This window comes from Seriola dumerili, unplaced genomic scaffold (genome assembly GCF_002260705.1).
Source record: "Seriola dumerili isolate Sdu_G_001 unplaced genomic scaffold, Sdu_1.0 BDQW01000415.1, whole genome shotgun sequence".
In the NCBI taxonomy this organism is placed as follows: domain Eukaryota; kingdom Metazoa; phylum Chordata; class Actinopteri; order Carangiformes; family Carangidae; genus Seriola; species Seriola dumerili.
The window spans coordinates 22046-45594 of NW_019174670.1; the positions used below are offsets into that span (position 1 = coordinate 22046).

The following is a 23549-nucleotide window of genomic DNA, read 5'->3' on the forward strand; positions in this document are numbered from 1 at the left end:
TTCCCGTGATGTGGGAGTGAAGGGAACGATGGGGAAGGTTGCCATGGACACTGGGACAGTCTGGACCGGATCAGAGACTCCACCTGTGTGAGGAGGACCTGGACTCTTGGTGTCAGACCAACAACCTGTTGAACAGCTGGTTGTGGACCAGCTCCAGAACCATCAGCAGGTTCAGGTTCTCCCCACAGCTGCTCAGGACTGGTCCCGGCACGGAGCAGGACCAACGGTTGTGGTCCATGCCCCCCCCCCCCCGCCCTGAAGGTCGTCTAGACCAGGACCATTGAGGACCAGGCCCTGGACCAGGACCTGATCTCAGAGCTCAGGTACCAGATCCTGCAGCAGAGACCCAGGCTGAAGAGCAGAGACCTCAGTGGGCTGCACCCCCGAACCCCCTCAAACCCCTGACGACATCACACCCCCGATGACATCACACCCCCAATGACATCACATCACAGTAACATATACACACATCGTACATGATCTATATTATATTTACACACATCACGTCAACTCGACCATTAGCGTTAGTTTGATAATGTGAGGAAGGTTCATCGTCATCATCATCGTCATCACTCTCATGTGAGGAGAGGGACAGGTGAGGACAGGAACATGAGGAGAGGGACAGGTGAAGAGAGGAACAGATGAGGAGAGGGACAGGTGAGGAGAGAGACAGGTGAGGACAGGGACATGTGAGGTGAGGGACAGGTGAGGACAGGGACATGTGAGGTGAGGGACAGGTGAGGACAGGGACATGTGAGGTGAGGGACAGGTGAGGACAGGGACATGTGAGGTGAGGGACAGGTGAAGAGAGGGACAGGTGAGGAGAGGGACAGGTCTTGAATGTCCTCAGGTCTAAACCTGATCCAAATCCTGATCCTGATCCACCAGGTGAGCTGCTGTCTGTCTCCGTCACATCACGTGACCACAGGTGTGTGCTCCATCCTCCTCAGATTTGTCAGTCTGTCGTGGAGTGATGTCATCCATGACTTCTTGCGCTTCAGGCTCTGGTCAGAGTTCCCAGCATGCCGAGCGGCAGCAGCAGCAGCAACGTCAGGTGAGGCCGCTCTGCGGAGGCGACCAGCAGCAGGTGAACTCTTTCCCGCTCTGAGATCATGGCGGCTGCGTCCTGCAGCGCGCTGACGGCGGCCGAGCTGGAGTTCAGGTCTCCGCTGGAGATCAGGTCAAACACGCAGGCCTGGTAGTAAACGTCTCGGGCGGGAAGCAGCGCGGCGCAGTGGGCGTGGGCGCTGAAGGTGGTGGACGGCGAGGAGTCCGGCGGGGGGGGCGGGGGGTGGAGCGTGTCAAGTCTCTGGGAGGGGGGGCAGCCCCACACGCACAGCTGCAGGTCCTGCTCCGGACCGAAGGCCTCCACGATGCCGCGCGGCGACCGCACCGACAGGCTCAGGGAGCGGCCGCTCTGACGGACCAGCAGCAGAGTCCCGATGTGCGCCGCCCGGATCTCCGCCTGTCGGCCGGGACTCTGGGTCCGGACCGTCAGACTGTGGTGACCCCGCCGCTCCCCGCTCGACACGGAGCCGTCAGCGAAGGCGGCTGGAACGTTGTCCAGCTCGGCCTGGTACAGCTGCTGCTCCGAGCACTGCCGCGTGTTCTTAAAGATGATGGTGACCTGAGAACAGACAGTCCGCGTCAACATCAAGCTGCAGCTACTTCCTGTGACGTCACAATGTACGCCAGCACACTGTGACGTCACAGGAAGTAAGTTTAATCTGCCCCCCACCCCTTCTGTCCAGTTACTGTGTCCAGTTACTGAGTCAACAGTTGATCAAACTGACCAATCAGATCAGTGATTGATCAGTCGATCTGTCAGCTGATCTGGAGTCAGCTGGACCAGTTCGGGTGTGATTTGTTTGAAGCTCTGACATCAGAATTCGTTCAGGTCTCTGTGACTCACCTTTGTAAGCACTGTGCCATAAGCCCCGCCCCTGGTTGGCGAGCTGGTGGCCTGTATGAACAGGTATTCGTTGTCTATAAGGGGCCACGCCCCCTGCACAGCACACGTCTGGAAGTCGTTGTTGAAGGTTCGGACGTGCGGGTCTCCGAACACGCCGCAGTGCAGGTACTCCGGCGCCCGTCCCTCCCTGCTGAGGAAGCTCCTCTCGTAGAGGCAGGCGTCTCCGGACAGCGTGCCCTGAGGGAGGGGGCGGGGCTGGGCTGTGGGCCCCGCCCGGGGGCAGCGGTGCTGGATCAGCAGGTCCTCGATGCCCTGAACCGCAGAGTGGTACGCCAGGTCGCCGCGACAGGCCCGCGCCATCCGCTTTGTGCACATGGCGTAGGAGCGCAGGGCGCTGCAATAACCGGCGTTCACTGCCTCCCTGCTGAGAGCTGCTCCACCTGCTGCTCCACCTGGACCTCCACCTGGTCCTCCTCCTCCCCCTCCGCCGCTGCTGCTGCTGCTGCTGCTGCTGCTGCCCAGGGTCAACGTTGCAGCCACAAAGTCAGAATTACACCTGAGGATCCGACAGGAAGCTCCGACTGCAGAGACAGGAAGTTAGTTTGACACGTGGACCTGAAGGCCCCTCAGCAAAGAAGCTTTTATTTTGAAGGCTCCAGCTACATCCTGAAAATCCTCCTGAACCTGAGACCTTGTGGATTTCAAAATAAAACTCACAAAGACTTCATCCAACTCAGTGTTCACCTTCAAAATAAAACTCCCAATGCAGTCTAACATTTCAGTGTGTGTGTGTGTGTGTGTGTACCCTCAGGTAAACTCAGCTGGACCAGCAGCAGAGTCAGGTGGATGCAGTGTTTCCATGGTAACGCTGTTTGTGGTGTTACAGTGGTCCGAGGCTCCATCAGCAGACCTGAGACCAGATCAGGTTCAGGGTCTCTCCAGATCTCCAGGACTCTGAAAGACAGAGACACACGGAGGTGAGACCGAGACCAGACTGGACCACGTCAGACCTGGTGTGACTTTCTGGTTCTGTTCAGACTCTCACAGATTCTGGCTCAGGTTCAAGATCCTGGTCTGGTTTTATACAGAGTCAGTCCTCAACCTGTTTATTTACATTTCACCTGAACCAAAGAGCTGTTGACTAAACCACAGACCGGATCTGGATGTGGACCTGAACCTGGACTCTGGATGTGGACCTGGACTCAGACCAGACTGTGGTGGTTTCTCTTTGGTCCTGATCCACCGTCAGACCGATTCATGTTCTGACACCATTTTGAATGATCACTCTTTGTTTCTGACCGGCCTCTAAATACCACAATCCCCATGAGCCTTGGCTGCAGTAGTCTGCAGCTCTGTGATTGGCTAATTGTCAGTGTGTCACAGGTGGAGGTGGCTGGTGGGGGGAAGTGCAGGGGGGAGGGGGGCGGAGGGCGGGGGAGGGGGTCAGATGGAGTCATGATGGAGGGAGCGAGAAGAGTCCAGCTTCCTGTCTCCTCTGTGTCCTCAGAGATTCTCAGTATGAAGCAGAGACAGACTGATGTGATTACAGAGCATCCGATCCATTAGTGATGAGTCATCAGTGACATCATCAGGCTTCATGTTAATACTGACTGTGACGCCGAGTCTGAGTCCGTCCACTGGTCCACATGTCTCTGTGTTTACTGTCCAAAGGCCACACTGACTGAGTGAAGCCTCAGACCTTCTACTATACTTCATTTATAACATTCCTCAACTTCCCCTCGGGGATAAATCAAGTATCTATGATAATTAAACTAGTCCACGTCCTCAGTCTGAGGTGTCTTACAGTCTGAGGTGTCTTACAGTCTGAGATGTCTTACAGTCTGGGAACAAAGAGTCTCCTGAACCTCTCTGTCCTGCCAGGATGTTATGAAGAGGGTTGTTGGTATCGTCCAAGATGGCTTCCATCTTACTCATCAACAGTCCTGAGTGAGTCCAGACCGAGCTTCAGCCTCCAGACTGAAACATGAAGAATATATTCCATATACACCAAACATGGAATCTCCTACAACCTGAACAACAAATGGTAACACACACATCACACCTGTCCATGTGTGTGTAACAGGACTTATCTGATTGGATGAAGGTGTAGTTGGTGGTTTTCCGTGACTTCCTCTCTCTGTCACTTCCTGTTTCTACATTAACAGCTGATAGTTACAGTGTTGTGTCACATGATCTGCTGTCATCTACTGATTTGTTTGTTTATTTGATAGGGACAATAAAACATGTTGATGAACCTTAGTACAAAATACACCATGTAAACAAACCGGACTGTAGCAAAATGCTAATTTACATCTGACGTCTCTGGGCGGGAAACTTCAAACAAAAACATTAAAGTCACAATAAAAATAGACAAAACATTTCACTGCAGACAGAAACTGAAACCAGCTGATGATTCATTTCTTACAGTCTGTTAGTGTGGAGACTCACAGCTGGACTCACAGCTGGACTGTCACAGTCCAGGCTCAGGTCACCTGATCACCTGTGTCATTAACGGTTAGTTAACGAAGCTTCAGTCTGAGTCCTACCGTCAGAGTCAGCGTCAATCCTCAGGAACAAACCCATGAGTGAGCTCAGAACAACGTCCTGCTCCGTAAACATCACACACACACACACACACTGTAAACATCACACACACACACACACACACACACACTGTAAACATCACACACACACGGACACATGGGCACACACTGTATATTTCATTCAGAGTTTGGGGGGGGTCAGAGTTCACCTCTAACATGGACTCTTCTCTGTTTGTTTTTTTTCTGCAGAACAAACAGCAGCTGGCGAGAGGGGTGGGGCTTACCACAGCGCTCTCTCTTCATTGGCCACAGATGAATGCTCCTGGAGCTGCAGGTTGTTTGTGTCGTTGACTCTGTGGCGACTCGATGAATCAGAGACAGGTTGATAAACACAGAGTGAGCGATTTGTTAGGTACACCTGTCATACAGCAGCGCTGCCATGACGACCACCTGTTCAAAGCTCATGATCTTTAACATTTATGACTGAACTAAACTACTTTCATTTGCCTGTTTTACACATGAGGGCGTCACTGAATATTGATCAGTGATCATCAATCAATAATCATTCATCAGTGATCTTGACAGGAGCTGCAGGTGGATCCTGTCGCCTCTGGACTGATTTCAACCTGAACAATTAGACAATTAATGTGGAGCTGTTCCTTTAAAATGAATGAATGAGTGACTGAGTCAGCTGACCTTCAGTCAGGTGGGAGGGGCTCAGTGTGTGTGTGTGTGTGTGTGTGTGTGTGTGTGTGTATGTGTGTGTGTGTGTGTGTGTGTCTAAATTTAAACTCCAGTTGGCCCCAGAGTTAGTCACAGACCCAAATACACATATGTACAGTTTATATACAAGAACTGTTAGCCTAGCTTAGCACAAAGACTGCTAAGATAGATAAACTGTTAATCTAGCTTCATCAGTAGAGATCCATGGATGAATGAAGGTCCTGACAGATCAATAAAGTTATTTTAAGTTTGCTGTCACCTGCTGCTCAGCTGGTTTCGGTGAGGTCGCTGATCAACAAACAGCTGAAACAGATCCTCAGTGTTTCACTCTAATTAACTCACACATGATTCATGATTTCGTGATTTAATGAATGATATTATTAATGTGTTTCTTCACTGTGATAAAAACAGCTGATTTATATGTCAACATGTTTTATGATAAACCTTCTGTAAAAACATTAAATCCAGTCACTGTCAGCAGCAGCTTCATGTGGATGTTAATGGGAACGCTGTTGCTTATAATTAATTTGTTAATGAAGGCGTTTGTTTTCAAATGAACAGATTGTGTTTCTGTAAATGATCCGAACTAGAACTGAAACCTCAATCAGCTGATCAATAACAAACAGAATCTCCAGTAACTAACGACACTCTCATTTACTGAAGCAGCAGAAACAAACACAGGTTTAAACTGTGGATCCAACTTCAGTCGCTGAGGACCTGCAGGACCAGGTCTTTGTAGACCTGATGTCTCTCAGTGACTGAGGAACACAACAGTCTCTTACCTCCAGCTGGTTCAGCATCAGAGTCAGTCCATGTCCCCGCTCAGTCCTGCAGGACGTCACCCAGACTCCACAACCTGCAGGACTCTTGAGGCCTCTCCAGGTCCAGGTCCAGGTATCTCTGAGGACCCGGTCCAGATCTGTCCAGGTCTCTTCAGGTCTGTAGTGTTCTGTGTTCTGGCCTCGTGGTGCGTTCACAGCTGACTGGGAGCTTCAGTCGTTTCTAAATAAATCACCAACAACCAGCACCTGCTGCACGACAACTGTCTCACACACACACACACACACACACACACACACGCTGCAGCAGCAGTTTATTTTTACTTCAGACCTCCAGGAAGTCGACGTCTGTCTGTCTGTTTGTCCTTCAGTTCAAACTGAAGCAGAAACTTCAGTTTGAACTTTGAATCATTTTCTAATAAGAAATAATTTAATAAGAACTTTAATGAATAAAAGAAGAAGAGTTTGCCAGAGACATTGGAGCTGTTGCTGCAGAAACAGCTGATTCACACTCAGTCATCATAGTTCAGTATTAATATATAGATAAAACATATGGAACATTTTCCTGCGTTCAATCTTTTATTTAAATCATATTTATATTTTAGCATCATTTCACCTTCATTTCTTTTTACAGTTGAATCAACTGGCACTTAACAAATAATGAAAACAAACAACTTGTTTATTGTAAATAATTAATAATTAACTTGTTAATTGAGATTAAAGTTTTATTCAAGAGAATATTGAATAATAACTGTAAATAAAAATACTGATTATTTGACAGTTTCTGCGGACGAACTTTCAGAGGAAGTGAAAGTGTTTTTCAGCCCCCCCACCCCCCCAAGCATTCACAGTGTGGTGGAGGGTTGGTGATCTGAGCTGCAGTAGCTTCAGACAGACAGCAGGTGGTAGCACTGACACCGACAACATGAAGCCGCTGGTCTCAGGTGAAACCTCGTATCTACCTGAGGTCACGACCTCCGAGCCTCGGACTGACGCCTGTGATGCTCCTGCGGGTCACTTCCTGCTCTGCGGCCTGAGCCTGTGTCAGCTGTTTAAATAAAGTTTCAGCAGTTTAAATAAAGTTGTGTGTGTTTGAACGGGGGTGTGAGCGCAGCCGGAGGCTCCAGCAGAGTTTAGCAGGTTAAGCTGTTGGTCCTTTCAGAGAGGAGCGGGGCCCCTCCACGCCTCACTGAGCAGCTCCACTGCCTTTGTTAGTCTTTATAGGAGGGGGGTGGGGTGGGGGAGTGGGGGTCCGGACCAAATCCAGGACCGACAGACCGAGACCCTCCACAGACCAGAGACTACAGGACACAGAGACAGAAGCTGCTGCAGAGGTGAGTCACTGTTTGTTTTCCACTGTAGGAACCAGCAGAGAACGTGACGATAACATCTGTAAACATCTGTAAACAACATCTGTGAACATCTGTCGGGGTCTGAATCTTTGAATCTGAGTTCTGTAGTGAATGTGAGAACAGAAACTTTTAAACCAGATGAATGTGAAGGATCAGGAAAGAAAAGAGCGTTTACACACGTTCTGTGCTGAAGAACCGGATCCTCTGTCTCTCAGTGTCACCTGTTCCTGTGCTAATAAAGATTTCTCATTTGAAACATGACGACGCTTCAGTGTAGTTCTGTCGGAGTCGTCGTGTTTTCAGTCTGTGAAACTGGTTGATGTGGATTAAACCAGGTTCTTCTGGATGTTTTTACAGTGTAAAGACGAAACTGCTCTGAACGCGTCGACATTAAAATGAGCAGCTGCAGCTGCTGCGACACGTTCAGGCTCCAACGATAGACTCTACATGTGAGCCAGGCTGCAGCTCCTCTGATGGTCCTATACAACAATAATAATGATAATAAAATTCATTTTACTGTGAAATAAACTCATCATCATATTTTATCATTGGTCAGATATTTACTTTGTTGGTTCATTAAAAACAGCAGATCCACAGCAGGTAGAAACATGTTCACAGGCGTGTTTGTTTTCTCCACCTGAAGAGACTCAGCTTTATTAAACTGATTCACGTGGACAATAAAGTTGTTTTGATTGATAACCCCCCCTCCCCTCCCGTGTGTGTGTTTCAGGGTGTGTGGTGTGTTTCCTCCCAGGGTCGGGCAGGTCCGGGATGCGGTGCACTGTTGTCATGCCCCCACTCCAATATTGCACTCGTCCCGGCCTCCCCGGCCCAGGGGTCACGACCCCCCCACCACTGGAACGACAGGACGAGACCTGAGGTGTGAATCAGAGTCTGAGTTCAGATAAAACACAAGAGTCAACGTTGGAAAAGTCGTGGTGGAGAGTTTATTTCAACAAAGATCTGTACATGTGAAAACACAGGAACGTTTACAGGAACGTTCCACCGTTCTCTCTCCTCTGTGTAACGTTAGCTTATCGTCGGCAGCAGGGTCTGTTGTTGTTACAGATTAGTGATGTTCAACTGAACAGAACCTGAAACCTTCTGAGAAACAGACAAACTGCTGCAGCACAGAGTTCAATTTCAAAATAAAATACTCATCAAAAGGTCGAGAAAAACAACATGAAGCTCGTCAAACTTCATCTCTGTTCCCTGTTTTCATCTGAGGACTGATGGACGGCAGAGTGTGAGGATCATTGACCTTTAACAGAGCACGCAGCAGAATGTGAAGCTCTGTGATTGGCTGTCTGTAGGTGAAATGCACCTTGGGAGTTGTAGTTGACTCCTGCAGGACCCTGAACGCCTCACACTCCAAAACTGACTCTGAGTCACAAACTGAAAATAAGACGTTTAAACACAGACCAACACTGACGGTGCATTCAGGTGCTCCTCGTCAGTGTTTTCCCAGACTGACACTCTGACTCCCCCCTCCCCCCTCACACACCCCACACACACACATTCAAACTTCACATGCACACCACACACTCAAACTACAGTTAAAGTGGATCCAGAGAAGCTCAGGGTCTGTGTATAGAGATGTATGTGTGTGTGTGTGTGTGTGTGTGTGTGTGTGTGTGTGTGTGTGTGTGTGTGTGTGTGTGTGTGCGTGCATGTGTTGTGGACAGTCCGTCTGCAGCTCTCAGACCTGGATGTGCATCAGAACTTGTTTACGATGAGACTGGAAGTCTTCAGGCACCGTGTCTGAAACAAGAACAAACCAGTTCAATGATGGAGTGACTGTTACCATGACAACAACAACAACACAAGTTAATGACACAGCTCCTGATCACTAATCTGTAATTACAGATAATGTCTACACACAAACAGACTGGGACGTTTTTATCTTGAGCACCTGAACACATCATGACTGACTGACAGCTCCTCTACATGGGTCACCTGACTTCCTGTTCTCCAAACGTGTGTGTGTGTGTGTGTGACCTTTCACCTCTGGGTGAAAGTCTCTTTTCACAGTTTTGTACCAGGACCATGTCGTTCCAGATCTAAACAGCCTCAAAACCAGATGAGGCCAGGACCTGGACTCGTCCTGGTGTAATGACGGACAGGTCAGAGGTCAGAGGTCGTACCGTTACACCTGTAGCGCAGGTTGGACCAGATGATGTTTTCCTGGGAGAAGCAGAAGACTCCGAGTCTGCCTCCTCTCATGGTGGTGTCGATCACAACACCAGAGTCAGCCACCATGTCTGTCCCCTCGTACAGCCTCACCCTGAGACACAGAGAGACGGAGACAGGGAGACAGACACAGAGAGACACACACAGAGAGACACACACAGAGAGACACACACAGGGAGACACACACAGGGAGACACACACAGAGAGACACACACAGAGAGACACACACAGGGAGACACACACAGGGAGACACACACAGAGAGACACACACAGAGAGACACACACAGGGAGACACACACAGAGAGACAGACACAGAGAGACACACACAGGGAGACACACACAGGGAGACACACACAGAGAGACAGACACAGAGAGACAGACACAGAGAGACACACACAGAGAGACAGACACAGAGAGACACACAGAAAGACACCGGGTCAGAAAACAAACACTCCTACATGTGTGTGTAGATCATGTGTGTAGATCGTGTGAGTGTGTGTGTAGATCGTGTGTGTAGATCATGTGTGTAGATCGTGTGTGTGTGTGTGTAGATCATGTGTGTAGATCATGTGTGTGTCTAGATCATGTGTGTAGATCATGTGTGTGTGTAGATCATGTGTGTAGATCATGTGTGTAGATCAAGTGTGTAGATCATGTGTGTGTGTGTGTGTGTGTGTAGATCATGTGTATGTCTAGAACATGTGTGTAGATCATGTGTGTGTGTAGATCATGTGTGTAGATCATGTGTGTAGATCGTGTGTGTGTGTGTGTGTAGATCATGTGTGTGTAGATCATGTGTGTGTCTAGATCAAGTGTGTAGATCATGTGTGTAGATCATGTGTGTGTGTAGATCATGTGTGTAGATCATGTGTGTGTGTAGATCATGTGTGTAGATCATGTGTGTGTAGATCATGAGTTTGTTCTGATTCTTCAGACTCTGTTTCCTCAGATGAAGTTTTGCAGCGTCTCTCCGTCTGATCTGCATATCAACGGTTGTCGAGGCGGATTCTTGCCAGGGCTTTGGTCGTCATGGAGATGAGTACAATAGAGTACCGGGGGGCCCCGGAGCCACAAAGAAGTTTCAGAGGGGAAAGAATGTAGTAAAAAGAAAAGAGACGAGTGGAGGAGACACAGCTGCAGACTGAGTACTACAGTACCAGTACTACAGATACTACAGAGTGCAAACTAGTACTACAGTATCAGTATTGAAATACAGCAATACAAGATACTGCTGTACTAGTTTGTGGTCTAACTCATGTTCAGGTCTGGTTCAGAGTCTCAGGTCTGGTTCAGGGTCTCAGGTCTGGTGCTGGTCTCACCTGATGTACCCGACCTGCGGCCGGTGGCTCAGCTGAAAGCGGTACGAGGTCTTGTCCTTCCAGCCGACGTTTCGTGGATCCTTCCAGAGCAGCGTCACCTCTCCAGGTGTGTCTCCCGTGTGCCACAGAGCGTTCCTCAGGAACTCACCTGGTCCGGTCCGGGACTTCACGGCCTGCAGGACCAGAACACAGAGTCAGAGTCATCGTGAGGCAGCTGGACTGGACTCAGACCTGCAGGTCTCAGACTCGGACCTTGAGCTGCAGGGCGGGCTGGGCCGTGGCTCTGAAGGGGAGGGACTGCCAGTACGTCTGCTCCGTCTGTTTCCACATCACCACGTAGAAACTGGACGAGTCCTGATACCCGAAGATGAAGCCGGCGTAGTCGTCGTCCGTCACCGTGTTCACGTGAAACGTTCCCTCGAAGTCGACGCCGTTAAACGCGGTGTAGCCTGCAGACACACACGGAGCAGACGGTCTACAGCGGGACCAGGACCCAGAACGGGTCAGAGGTGGTTTCATAAAGGTTCAGGTAAAAACACGTACCCACAGCGAGACCAGGGTCACTGTTCATGGTCTGGACGATCTCCATTCCCTGAGGACAAGACGGACAAGATCAGGTTTGTGTTTGTCAGAGTCTGACCAGCACACCTGAGTGACATCACAGGTTCTGACTCAGTCAGGTGTCCTCTACAGGATCAGAGATAAGACGCTCTGCCATTTTCTGTTTGAGCTGAATGTGATGATGTCACACACGGCTGTATGAACCCTGTGATGTCACACCTGTCCCAGTACCAGGTCTCAGTGTTCTGGAGCTCAGGTCAGAGGCTCTGCAGGACTCACCTGGACGAGGACTGAGGACAGGTGAGTCCACAGGTCTCTAAGAGCCTCTAACGCTCCACGTCACCTGGAAACGACCACGTTGATCATGTGGGGAACACGAGGTCGGGGGTCACCTGATTCAACACCACCCAGTTGGGGTCAATCTGGGCGTCACCCTCCGGGTCCAGGATCACGGTCTGATAGGCTCTGAAGTCCGTCAGCGTGACCTCAGCACTCTCTGGACACACATCAATCAAATCCAGAACCGCATCGTTGTCAAAGTCGTTCTCACAGACGTCCCCCACACCGTTCACTGAGGACAGAGACAGACAGGAGGAGGGTCTAGCATCAGAGGGGCGGGGCCAGAGCATAGGGACCGCCCACACAGAGATAGGTGCGTCTGCAGTACAAGACTCGTGTGGAAAAAGAAGCTTTACAGTCAAATATCTGATTCACAGAGTCACAGCCTGAAGATCAATTTATTATATTATTATAATAAACTGATGATTTTATATTATATCATAATAAACAGCTGATGTCTCTGCTCATGGACGGTCTTTACTGTCAGAGTCTTTCTGGTTGGGGTTGACGATGAGTCGACAGTTGTCGTAGTCGTCGAGGACGCCATCGTTGTCATCGTCGTGGTCACAGTCGTCTCCGAGGCCGTCGTTGTCAGAGTCCAGCTGGGAGCTGTTGGGGATGTCGGGACAGTTGTCTCTGCTGTCCTGGAGACCGTCTCCGTCCCTGCAGAGGACGAGGACAGAGTTGTGTTCACTGTGTTTGTTTCTGTTGTTTTATGTGAATATTGTTTATTGATCACTGATGACATCACAGACACTGTGTTTAATCACATACGTGTCCTGATTGGTGTCACAAACATCTCCCACCAGGTCGTTGTCCACGTCCGTCTGAGGAAGAGAGGAGACATTGATGAGGACACAGGTGACCTCTGACCTGTTAGTGTGGGTCATATTATTGATCCAGGAGGTGATCAGTTACTGTAACGTGTGTGTTTGTTCAGACACACACTCATAGGATGATGATGATAAACTTATGACCTCACACACACAAAACGCTGCTGAAAATGTTTTATATGAATTAAAACTTAATTAATAAAAATGTTTTATATAAAATCATGTTGTTAAATCTCCATTATTATGAAGTTAAAGGGAAAAGAGGGAAAGTGAGTTTTTAAACCAATGAGGAGCCACGACATGAATCACATGTTACAGACTTTTAAACGTGTCTGATGTTCGTTTGTGAATCACTGGATCAACTTCATTAAAGTGTGAAACTAAAGTGAGAGGATGAGTCGTCTCTGACGGGACACGTCTCATGTGAGACACAATGGGTCCCAGTCAGAGGACGCAACACCACAGTGGACGGACTGGGACTCCACCTGCATGGGGTTACTGAGCTCAGGACAGCTGTCACAGGCGTCTCCCACTCCGTCTCTGTCTCTGTCCGTCTGCATCGGGTTCGGCACCTTCGGACAGTTATCAAGAACGTTGGGAATACCTGAAAACACACACACACACACAGAGTTAAATGGATGTGGTTGGTCTGTTCGTCCTCTTCACTCAGGGATGACCCAGAGTGTTTCTGCTGAGTCCAGTTTAGAGGAAGTCGCCAGGCGCCACCTACAGGCTGCACTCTTCATTACAGCATCACATATGAACTGACAGACTGATGATGATGATGATGATGAAGATCAAACCTCAGCTGTCTCCACTTTCCTCCACACAGGGAGGGGTCACAGTAAAGGGTTTTGTGTATAAATATACAGGTGCATGCTGGGAAGGCCTGACAGAAACATTCTGCGGACCACATCTGTCTGTCTGTCTGTCTGTCTGTCTGTCTGTCTGTCTGTCTGTCTGTCTGTCCTGAAGCTGTCTCCCTCCTCTGATCTGTCTCCTGTCTCTGTGATGATGAACCAGGACACAGACAGTGTCTCTTACCGTCTCCGTCTATGTCCTGGTCGCAGGCGTCTCCCTGTCCGTTGTTGTCCGTGTCTCTCTGGTCACTGTTGGGGACGTTGGGACAGTTGTCACAGGCGTCTCCGAACGAGTCGCTGTCTGAGTTCTGCTGGTCTTTGTTAGGGACCAGCCGGCAGTTATCCTGAGGGACAGAGGACACGTCACCTGACCACCTGACCACCTGGCAGCTCACAGCTACAACACACTGAGGTGAGGTCTGACCCTCGTTCATGTGTCCACATGAGACACCATGCTGTTAGAGTCTGAGCTGAGAGAACAAACCCTGAACCTCAGAGGAGAACCTCAGGAGACCTGCTCACACTCCATCTGCTACCTGACCCACAGGTAATCAGCTGCTCTGACCTCTGACCTGTGCCCTGCACAACTGTGAATTTCTAGATTTATTTTTTTGCATCAAAAATATGTATCTGTTTTTTATTTTTTTTACTCTGAGTTCAACTCTTGAAATCATCAATAACTCATATAATCTGAATCATCATCATTCTGATTCAACATCCAGGATGAAGCAATTGATTGATCCTGCCTCAAATTGAACCGACTTCCTGCCAATCAGGTTACGCTCCACTGGTCATGTGACTGATGTTGAATTTTTCATTCTGAATTTGTGAACATTGAAAAATAACAGTGAAATGACTTCTTCAAAATTTGAATTTGAAATTGAGGGGTCAAAAAAAAAAATTCAGATACATAATTTAAATGCAAAAAAAAAATCATTGCTAGAGCTTCACAAGTGTTTTTGATCTGGTGAGACAGGTTTGCTTCCATTTCCCTGGTTTTGGGCATTTGGTTCTGATTTGGAACCAGGTTTTGGTTCCCAGCCCGAGTAACTAGTAACTAAAACTAGTAGCAGAACAGAACTGATTAGTAACTTGTTAAATCCATCTGTTCATGTTGGATCCTGAATCTGATCCAGAATCAGAGAGAGGACAGCAAGAAAGATCTGAGCAGGACGTCTGTGCTCAGTGACTGTTACACCTGTTACCTGCTCACTGTGACACAGTCAGTCTCACACACACACACACACACACACACACACACACTGCAGTGTTGAGTGTGTGAAACATCGCTGATAAACGCTCATTCTGCTGTAGTCAACCTACACCTGCAGAAAAGGAGACAGTGCCTTGTTGTCATGGCAACAAGTTAAAACTAACCCCTGCTCCAACCAGGTTTGTTTGAGGCCGTCAATCAACAACATCCAACAAACCAGCCAGTGGGCGGGGTTATGCAGATGAGTCACACAGTGAGAGAAAAAACAGAAGAACTTCCTGTCACACTCGAGTAAAGACAAAAACTCAAACAGCGTCATGTGATCAGCGTCATGTGATCACTGTGAGTCAGTGCAGCATCGCTCTCACCTCCACATTTTTGATGCCGTCTCCATCTGCGTCCTCGTCACACTGGTCTCCGATCCCGTCATTGTCGGCATCCTCCTGACCAGAGTTTGGAGTGAACACACAGTTGTCCTGGTGGAGGCACACACACACACACACACACACACACACACACACACACACACACACACACACACACACACACACACACACACACACACACACAATGTGCTGAGTCAGTGAGTCTCCTGATGAAGGATGGAGCTGCAGCTTTAAATGATGAAGGTCACATGACCTCTGACCCCTGACCTGTTTGCAGTGTTTGTGGTTGTCCATGCAGGGCAGAGAGCGGTCTGGATACCCATCGATGTCTGTGTCCACTCCACAGGTGTTACCATTACCTGCCCAGCCCACATTACACTGCGCACACACACACACACACACACAGATCATGTTGTCTGATGTCAGCTTGTTGCAGTTGTGATGTCACAGAGGTCACGTGACTGACAGACTGCCTTTGAGCCAGGCGACATCCTCACCCTGCAGGAGACCTCCCCGTTCCTCTCCATGGTGCAGTGGGCGTTGGTGTCACAGGGGTTAAAGGTCAACGCAGCGCACGACTTCCTGGGGAAGCAACCTGACGTCTGGTTACCAAGGAAACCAGGTCTACAGCCGCCACACTTATACGAGCCCTGAGAGAAGAGACAGAGTCAGGGCTGAGTGTCCACCAGAGGGCGCCGCCCCCCTGAGTCAGCTGACTGCAGATCAGCTGTTTGTAGTTCCTGTTGATCCTCAGTGACTCACCACAGTGTTGATGCAGACAGAGTTTGATACACAGGCGTCAGGGAGATCCACACACTCATCGATGTCTACACACTCCTGAGACACACAGTGTGATCAATATTATTATCAATATTATTATTATTACTATATTACTACTGAACGACTTCAACACTGCAGCCTGTAAAATATCTGGACGTGTATCCACCATTAACAAGGCGCAGTGTGTGTGTGTGTGTGTGTGTGTGTGTGTGTGTGTGTGAGTGTGTGTGTTGTGTTGTGTGAGACCTCTCTGTTGTTTGTGTGGTGTGTGTGTGTGTGTGTGTGTGTGTGTGTGTCTGACCTGTTTGTGTGTGTTGGCGTAGTCCAGTCCAGTTCCAGCCAGTGGCGCCCCCCACAGACCAGGAGGACAGGGCTGACAGCTGAACCCCCCCACAGTGTTCACACAGGCTCCAGGAGAGAAACAGGGCTGCAGCTCACACTGAGGGAGGGGGGAGGAGGGGGTGGGTTAATATTAACCTGTCTCACTGCAACACCTGTCTCTCTTGTTGTGTAGTTGTAGTTGTGTAGTTGTTGTGTAGCTGTCGTTACCTCATCGACGTCCTGACAGTGCGTCCCGTTGCCGTTGGTCCCAGGTGGACAGGGTCCACAGGTGTATCCAGGATACTGCAGACTCTCCATACAGGACACTCCTCTGTAGCAGGGGTTGGGGGAGCAGCGGGAACGAGGCTCATGGAAACCTGACGAGACAGACTGTCTTCAATCAGGTCCTCAGGCGACCAGCACAGGTGTAACAACAACAGGACAGAAACTGCTGACTCACCACAAACCTGACACTCCAGGATGGTGTTCCTGATCAGAGACATCTCCTTCACCTGAGGACGAGGGACAGGTCAGCTCTACAGGTACGTCCACTCACCTGTCCTTTGTCTCACCTGTCCTCTTATGTTCTGTCTGTCTCACCTGTTCTCTGATGTCCTGGCGCAGCTCTCCCAGGATCTGGTTGAAGATGATGAGCTGACCAATCAGAGCCTTGGTGTGGTCACCTGAGAGGGAATGTGATCAGGTGAACAGAGATGAAAGTGATCAGCTGATTATTGATCAGTATCAGGTGTGATCAGTGTGAATGGAGCACAAACTCACCCAGGATGGAGTTCACCTCCCCGCTCACTGAAACACAACACAGGTACAGGTGAGTTTCCTCAGGTGTCACAAACACCTGGATTCACCAGCACAAGCCCTCGGGTGTTTGAGTAACTGAAACATGAAGCAGCAGCAGCAGCTCCTCTCTCACCTGCTGGACACACCTGAGTCACAGGTGACCATGTTTGGCTAGAGTTAGTTCTCTGTGATTTAAACTGCTCCAAACACCCAGAACCTGGACCCTGACCCGGACCTGGTCTGAGTCTACCTGTGTGGTGGAGGATTAGAGTGAGGTGAGCTCACCTGAGTTGTAGGCAGAGGAGTCTCCTTGGAAGGGACAGTCAGTCAGAGCTCCAGCTTTAGCAACGCTGCCCCCTAGAGCCAGTCTGAGGGACTCCACTGCACCCTGAGGGACAGATGGACATTGGTCAGTTCAGGTCTCAGTCTCAGTACAGACACGTCAACAATGACCTTTAACCCTATAAAAATCCACTAGTACACCTGCTGCAGGTGTGTTCTGGTCTGAACTTGACTCCACAAAACCTGTACAGATTATAAACTTTTAAAGCTCTATGTCTCCTGATCCTCTCACTGCAGAGGACCTGGTCCAGACCTGGATCAGACCTGGTCCAGACCTGGTCCAGACCTGGATCAGGTCCTACAGGTCTCAGATCCCTGTTGATGACAGAACCTCCATGTTTGAGTGTCTGTGGTCCAGAGTCTCTTCTTCACTCTGACTGTTTGGTTGTCAGATTGAAAGACCAGGGTCATGACTGAGACCAGGAGGCTTTTATTTTGGAGGATTGTCTCCATGCTGTGTCTCTGTGGTCTCTGAGTCACGGCTGCATCATCAGCTCTGACCTGAGATCTGGGTCGGTTTCACACCTCAGACCAGAGACGTCCACAGCAGTGGATCTGACGTTTGTCCTGAGGGTGGCGCTGGAGTCAAAGGCTCAAACTCATGATCTGATGAAGAGGGTTCGTCCTCTGAGAGCAGAGGGGACAGAGGACATGAGGACATGAGGATGGAGTGAGGACCAGATCTCCTCTTTAATATCAAGATGGTTTGAATCTGAGTCTGTAAAATCTGAATCAAGCACAGATCATCATCATCATCATCATCATCATCATCATCCTTGTGTGTCAGACGGCAGCATCAGTGACTCTCAGACTCAGAGCTCAGACAGATGAAGACCTCTCACTCTGACTCTTTATCGTGAACCGGATTTTATTTTCTTGTTTTATCATTTAAAGTTCAGTGTTTCCGTTTTTCCTGAAAATCATTTTACACATTTTAATTACAGCTGAACAATTAATGGAAATATTATGAAAATCTCAATATGATCAAAAGCAACATCCAAATCACAGGAGCTGCAGTTTGTTAGATGAAGGTTCTACAGAGATGGACTACAGATCAGATTAAACCACATTATTTATATTTTTTATATTTATTTTTTTGAGAGATTCAAAAATGACCATTCCCACGGTAACCCTGACTCATATCAATATCTAATAAAATAATAAGAATCCTGATTTCATTTCTTTTTGTTTAATTTCAATTGAACATTTGCAGCTTTGATCAGCTGTGCCTGTTATTATCAACAGTCATTCATTGATCAATCGTCTAAACATCGTATCCACGGCGACCAACACTTTAAAGTTACTGTGATAAAACAGAGAGAAAGGCATTGCTGTAGATATTATTGATCATTAATTTTCAATCGATCAGACAGGAAGTGGTGCAGCGTCTCTGACCTGCAGGCGGGCGTAGGCCTTCTGTCCGTGTCTGATCTCCACCATCTCCGCCTCTCGGGGCAGCGGGACCAGGGGGGGCAGGCCCTGGCCGGAGTCGGCCAATCGGCAGTTGACGTAGAGCTCCATGTTCATGTTGTCACGGTGAAGACCTCCCAGTCTCAGGATGATGGAGTGAGTCCGCCCGTCCGCCAGGTTGGCGTTCTGCAAGTTGACGGTGTGGATCTTCCCGTCCGCTCGGACGTACCGGACCAGGACTGGAGGAGAAGATCCAGACTCAGATTCTGATGTTTTATAAACCAGAACCTGAATAGAACCATCATGAAAACAACTGCTGCTCTAACGTTTGTCCCTGCTCAGCCTCTGTAGGTCAGAGCCACCGCTCCACGTTCCCTCTGGACGAGACGATGGAACAAGTTCAATGGAAAAGAAGAAACCGAGTGAAGCAGGAAGCTGACCTATCAAAATAAAACAACCTGGAGAGAAAGAAGAAGAAGAACCATCCTGCTGCTCTAAACACTCACAGCAGCTGATGTGAATCAATCTGCCGCTGAAAATAGCCCCCAACAAATTCACAGTTTCTCCTGTTTGATAGAAACTACAGTGATCAGCTGTTTGAGGAAATGAAACTGAATATAACAGCAGACTGTAACATCCTGGAACTGAGGTAATAATTAATAATTATTTCAGAATCGATCAATCAGCTGATTATTTTTTAGATTAATTGATTGTTTTGCTTCTTAAACCCAGAGATTTAACTGACGGCCACGAAACAATAAGTTGATCAGAGTCTATTAAGAATTTATTAAAACTGTTTTTTTTTTGATAATTGATTAATTGATTTTGTCACATTTTAATCAGTCGTCAGATAAAAAGAGACTATTGAAGATTTCAATTTGAGAAACTCAAACAGACATTTCTCACTGTTAATTCATTTATTGAGAAAATGATAATCAGATTAATCAATAATGATACTGATCGTTAGTTGCTGCTCTATTTGTAATGACGTCAGTGTTGAACGAAACAGTTCAGAATCAACTATCTGATCATCATTATAATTATTGACTCACAGTCACAGTCGACTCTCAGGCTCCGCCTCCGTCTGACCCTGAATATAAACATGTGACTGATGGCTTTCATTATGAAGTCATTTTCCTGCCTGAGGTCAAAGGTCACGCTGAGCCAAAACACACACACACACACACAGTTAATGAAACCTTGGGTCAGATTACAGTGATCAGTCTGTCGCCATAACAACACAAGCAGAACCACATCTAGAACCTAATTCCTCTGCAGGACTCTCAAGTCCAGCACAGACCAGATCTTCAGACCGGACCGAACCACCGAGTGACAGTTAAACACTGAGTTCAGTCGGACCACAAGAACACGAGTCACTTCTACAACCCACAGAACTTCCTCAGTGACAACTAGAACCTGGTCATTGACAACTAGAACCTCCTCCGTGACAACTAGAACTTCCTCATTGACAACTAGAACCTCCTCCGTCACAACTAGAACCTCCTCAGTGACAACTAGAACCTCGTCAGTGACAACTAGAACCTCCTCTGTGACAACTAGAACCTCCTCAGTGACTAGAACCTCCTAATTGACTAGAACCTCCTCATTGACAAATAGAACCTCCTCCGTGACAACTAGAACCTCGTCAGTGACAACTAGAACCTCCTCTGTGACAACTAGAACCTCCTCATTGACAACTAAAACCTCATCAGTGACAACTAGAACCTCGTCAGTGACTAGAATCTCCTCAGTGACAACTAGAACCTCCTCATTGACAACTAGAACCTCCTCCGTGACAACTAGAACCTCCTCATTGACAACTAGAACCTCGTCAGTGACTAGAACCTCTTTAGTTACCAGTAGAAACTTTTATCTTTTTATTGACCACTTGGGGATCTTAAAGAACCAGTAGAACCTTCTCAAGAACCCGTATGTGACCCGCAGTGCTGAAGATGAATATTGATTTTAAAATATAGAGAATTCGAATGAGGTTTGGTTTAGTTCAGGTTCCACCAACCTTTATTGATCTTCCCCATGACGGCGACCTCCAGGTACTTCCTGTTGTCCTGTTTGCTGTAGAGACCCAGCAGGACTCCGCCCAGCTTCGATGGCAACCGCAGCGTCGACACCACGTAGACATCACTGAGTGCGCTCAGACCACCAGACAGCTTCTCCACCGCCGCTACGCTCTGCCTCGAATCCTGAAGGCTCAACACATCAATCACTGAGGAGGAGGAGGAGGAGGAGGAGGAAGAATATTATAATTACTGGTAATGTGTGTGAGGATGTTGACATGAAGAGAATGGAGAACGTCTCCTGACAGACACAGTCCATAGAGAACTCTTAAAACCCTCAGAGAACATGTGGAGACCTCCATCAGGATCTGGATCCTCTGGGATCATTAATTTATCTTTGATCATTTGTCAATAATTAAAGTTATAAATAAAGGTTCAGTTCAGATCTGTGATCAGCTGCTGAATGAATCCACATTAATGAAGCTAATTATAAATAACAGCTGGAAAAAACTGACTCATTTCAATGGACTAATCAATTAATGAACTAATCGTCACAGAGGCGGGAGAGAGCTCAGATACAGACCATGTTTTGTGTACAAGCTGTTGCTATGGTGACAGGTGATGTTGTTGGCAGTGGTTAATTAGCTGAACACAGGTGAGTCAGTTTACCTGTTCTAACATGAACTGCTGCTTTCACTCTCTCATCGAACATGTGGGTCACCGTCAGAGCTCAGGGAACTGGTTCTCAACACAGAACCTGCAGGAACCAGGTCTGTGGCTCTGGACCAGGTCTGTGGTTCTGAACCAGGTCTCTGGCTCTGGACCAGGTCTGTGGCTCTGAGACTGAAGCTGCAGCCTGTGGGCCAGTGTTGGATCGGAGGCCAACAGAAACACCACAGAGGAAGAACAACAAACAGCTGATAATCCTGTGTCCTCTCTCAGAGACGACCTTTAGTAACTGACTTCAGTCCTCGAGAACAGACTCAGACCATCCGTCTCAGAACCACAGAGACGGACCGGTGTTCGTATCGTGGTCTGGGTCTCAGCCTCAGAATCGTTGTGTTCAGAGATCAGCTGATCACCAGGTAATTCATTTATTGATCGTTTTCTAGCAGAAGTGTCACAGTGAGAGAGTCTGGTGCCTCTTGGTCTCATGACAGTGACGTGAATCTTCACCTCAGCCTGTGGGAATCAATCGTCTCTGATCATTTAGAGACTGATAACTGATCAATACTGATCAAAAATTAAAAGTATCATCATTCAAAAACTCTTCCAGTGTCAACAGAGTCCAGATCAGTTCTGACACAGCAGATACTGGACTTATCAGGTCCTGGACTCCACACAGATCTGATCTGATCACTTCCTGTTACCAATTAATTGATTAATCAAAAGAATAATCGGCAGATTAATTAACAATGAAAATAATTATTAATTTCAGGCTTAAAGATGATCACAGGTGTTAACATCTTCATGTGACAGTAAAAGTTCAATATTGAATGAGCGGGAAGTTAAAGTACAAGTACTTCTGATTTCTACTGAGTACACACAGTACACACAGTACACACACAGAGTACACAGTAGTAAATTAAGACTGAGTTTTCTTTCCTCTGTACCGGATGACCGGAGGACTCCCTCAGGTCGTCTTACCTTGGACGTCCGGTCCGTCCGGGACTCCCGCGGTGAGCTGAGCACAGAGGATTGAGAGCAGAACCGGGACACTCCAACCCATGTCTGAACCCGGACCAGGAGCAAGGCTAACCGGACCAACCGGACCGCACCACTGCCTCTAAAACTTGAGGAACGAAGAGGGGAACCGGACGGAGGAGAACCGGGTCCAAACTGACGGTTAGTCCCGGAGACCAGAGACTCTGAGCGGGGGCTTCGGGCGGAGAACCGAGCGGACCAGACAGCGGGATCCGGAGCTCAGAGGCGGAGCAGCGGACACTTTCAGTCCGGAGGAGTGAGCAGGAGAACCCGGAGAACAACCTGGATCCACACCGACAAACTGCCGCGCTGAGCGGGGAGGAGAGAACCGACGGACCGACCGGACACCGGAGCAGAAACTAACGGTCTGTTCACGAGCTAAAGTGCTGCTGCTGGCGCGCGCTCAACTCTCCTCTCTGGAAGGCTCGTGCGCGCACACTGATTAGCATAAAGCGCGCGACTGACGAGAAAGAGAGAGTCTACTGAGGTTTACTGTTGTTATTAGAGACTCCACTGCGCATGTGTCAGGTGTTTCAATGTCAGTGTGTTACAGGTATTTTACACCCCTTAAAACACCTGTTCACTGCTTAGAATCATGGCGTCATCATCTTACCTGCCGGTAACAGGTGAAGAAGTGAAGCTCAGCTCTACCAGAAAAAGACAAAACTTAAATAAATATTAAAAATATCCTTATCAATAATGTGATATTAAATCTATTGACTCATGACGCAACACTGTAGAATGTATCATCTATAATTAATCAATGAACTAATAAAGTCCAGATGATAAAACACCTGAACACTATTTTTATTTTTATCATCAGGATCTCATTAGGGCCTCCATCCATCACACCGGTCCACTGTTGACAGCAGCAGGTCAGAGGTCAGAGGTCAGGAGCTGCTCTCAGTCCATTCAGCTTTTGTTCTCGGCCTCCACTCAGTCCTGCAGCGACCCAGCTGAGGGCCCCGAACCAGAGTGTGAACACCCCACCCCACCCCACCCCACCCCCCTCTGGCAGCCTGTGTTCCACTCTCGCTGTCCACAGCCTCTTCTGGCAGAGTGAGAGCTTTAGTGGTTTTCAGGGCGACAACACCCTTCCAGTGATCGACTGTCTCTGTAACTGTTAGGCTGCGTCTCTGTAATGAGCCTAATAGGCCAGGAGTGACAGG

General features: G+C 48.3%; 2 protein-coding genes across 2 annotated transcripts; both read right to left on the minus strand.

Annotated features, from left to right (window-relative positions):
• Window positions 1-997: 997 nt before the first annotated feature.
• On the minus strand, window positions 998-4494 carry hfe2 (hemochromatosis type 2 (juvenile)). Its single transcript, XM_022761542.1, has 4 exons — window positions 4338-4494; window positions 2718-2866; window positions 1913-2493; window positions 998-1627 (listed from the first exon to the last, which is right to left on the minus strand). The coding sequence occupies exons 2-4, from the start codon at window positions 2812-2814 to the stop codon at window positions 998-1000; spliced, it is 1308 nt and encodes a 435-aa protein (XP_022617263.1). The 5' UTR covers window positions 2815-2866; window positions 4338-4494.
• Window positions 4495-8976: 4482 nt separating this feature from the next.
• thbs3 (thrombospondin 3) lies at window positions 8977-22405 on the minus strand. The gene is made up of 23 exons (XM_022761531.1): window positions 22324-22405; window positions 20679-20885; window positions 18647-18900; window positions 17195-17297; window positions 16892-16918; window positions 16712-16794; window positions 16572-16623; window positions 16340-16488; window positions 16092-16229; window positions 15773-15847; window positions 15508-15660; window positions 15278-15388; window positions 14993-15100; window positions 13596-13755; window positions 13037-13155; window positions 12493-12545; window positions 12200-12381; window positions 11772-11950; window positions 11362-11410; window positions 11071-11267; window positions 10819-10991; window positions 9454-9593; window positions 8977-9070 (listed from the first exon to the last, which is right to left on the minus strand). The coding sequence occupies exons 1-23, from the start codon at window positions 22403-22405 to the stop codon at window positions 9009-9011; spliced, it is 2856 nt and encodes a 951-aa protein (XP_022617252.1). The 3' UTR covers window positions 8977-9008.
• Window positions 22406-23549: the final 1144 nt, after the last annotated feature.

Bases quoted from the DNA above. Each gene is read 5' to 3' on its own strand.
- hfe2 (XM_022761542.1), bottom strand. From the start codon at position 2,814: ATGGAGCCTCGGACCACTGTAACACCACAAACAGCGTTACCATGGAAA. The intron at 2,494-2,717 runs GTACACACACAC...CTGTCTCTGCAG, and splicing joins CCAGCTGAGTTTACCTGAGG to TCGGAGCTTCCTGTCGGATC. The intron at 1,628-1,912 runs GTGAGTCACAGA...GTCTGTTCTCAG, and splicing joins ATGGCACAGTGCTTACAAAG to GTCACCATCATCTTTAAGAA.
- thbs3 (XM_022761531.1), bottom strand. From the start codon at position 22,405: ATGGGTTGGAGTGTCCCGGTTCTGCTCTCAATCCTCTGTGCTCAGCTC. The intron at 16,489-16,571 runs GTGAGTCAGCAG...CTGTCTCGTCAG, and splicing joins CCTGGAGTGTCAGGTTTGTG to GTTTCCATGAGCCTCGTTCC. The intron at 10,992-11,070 runs GTCCGAGTCTGA...CTGGTCCTGCAG, and splicing joins AGCCCGCCCTGCAGCTCAAG to GCCGTGAAGTCCCGGACCGG.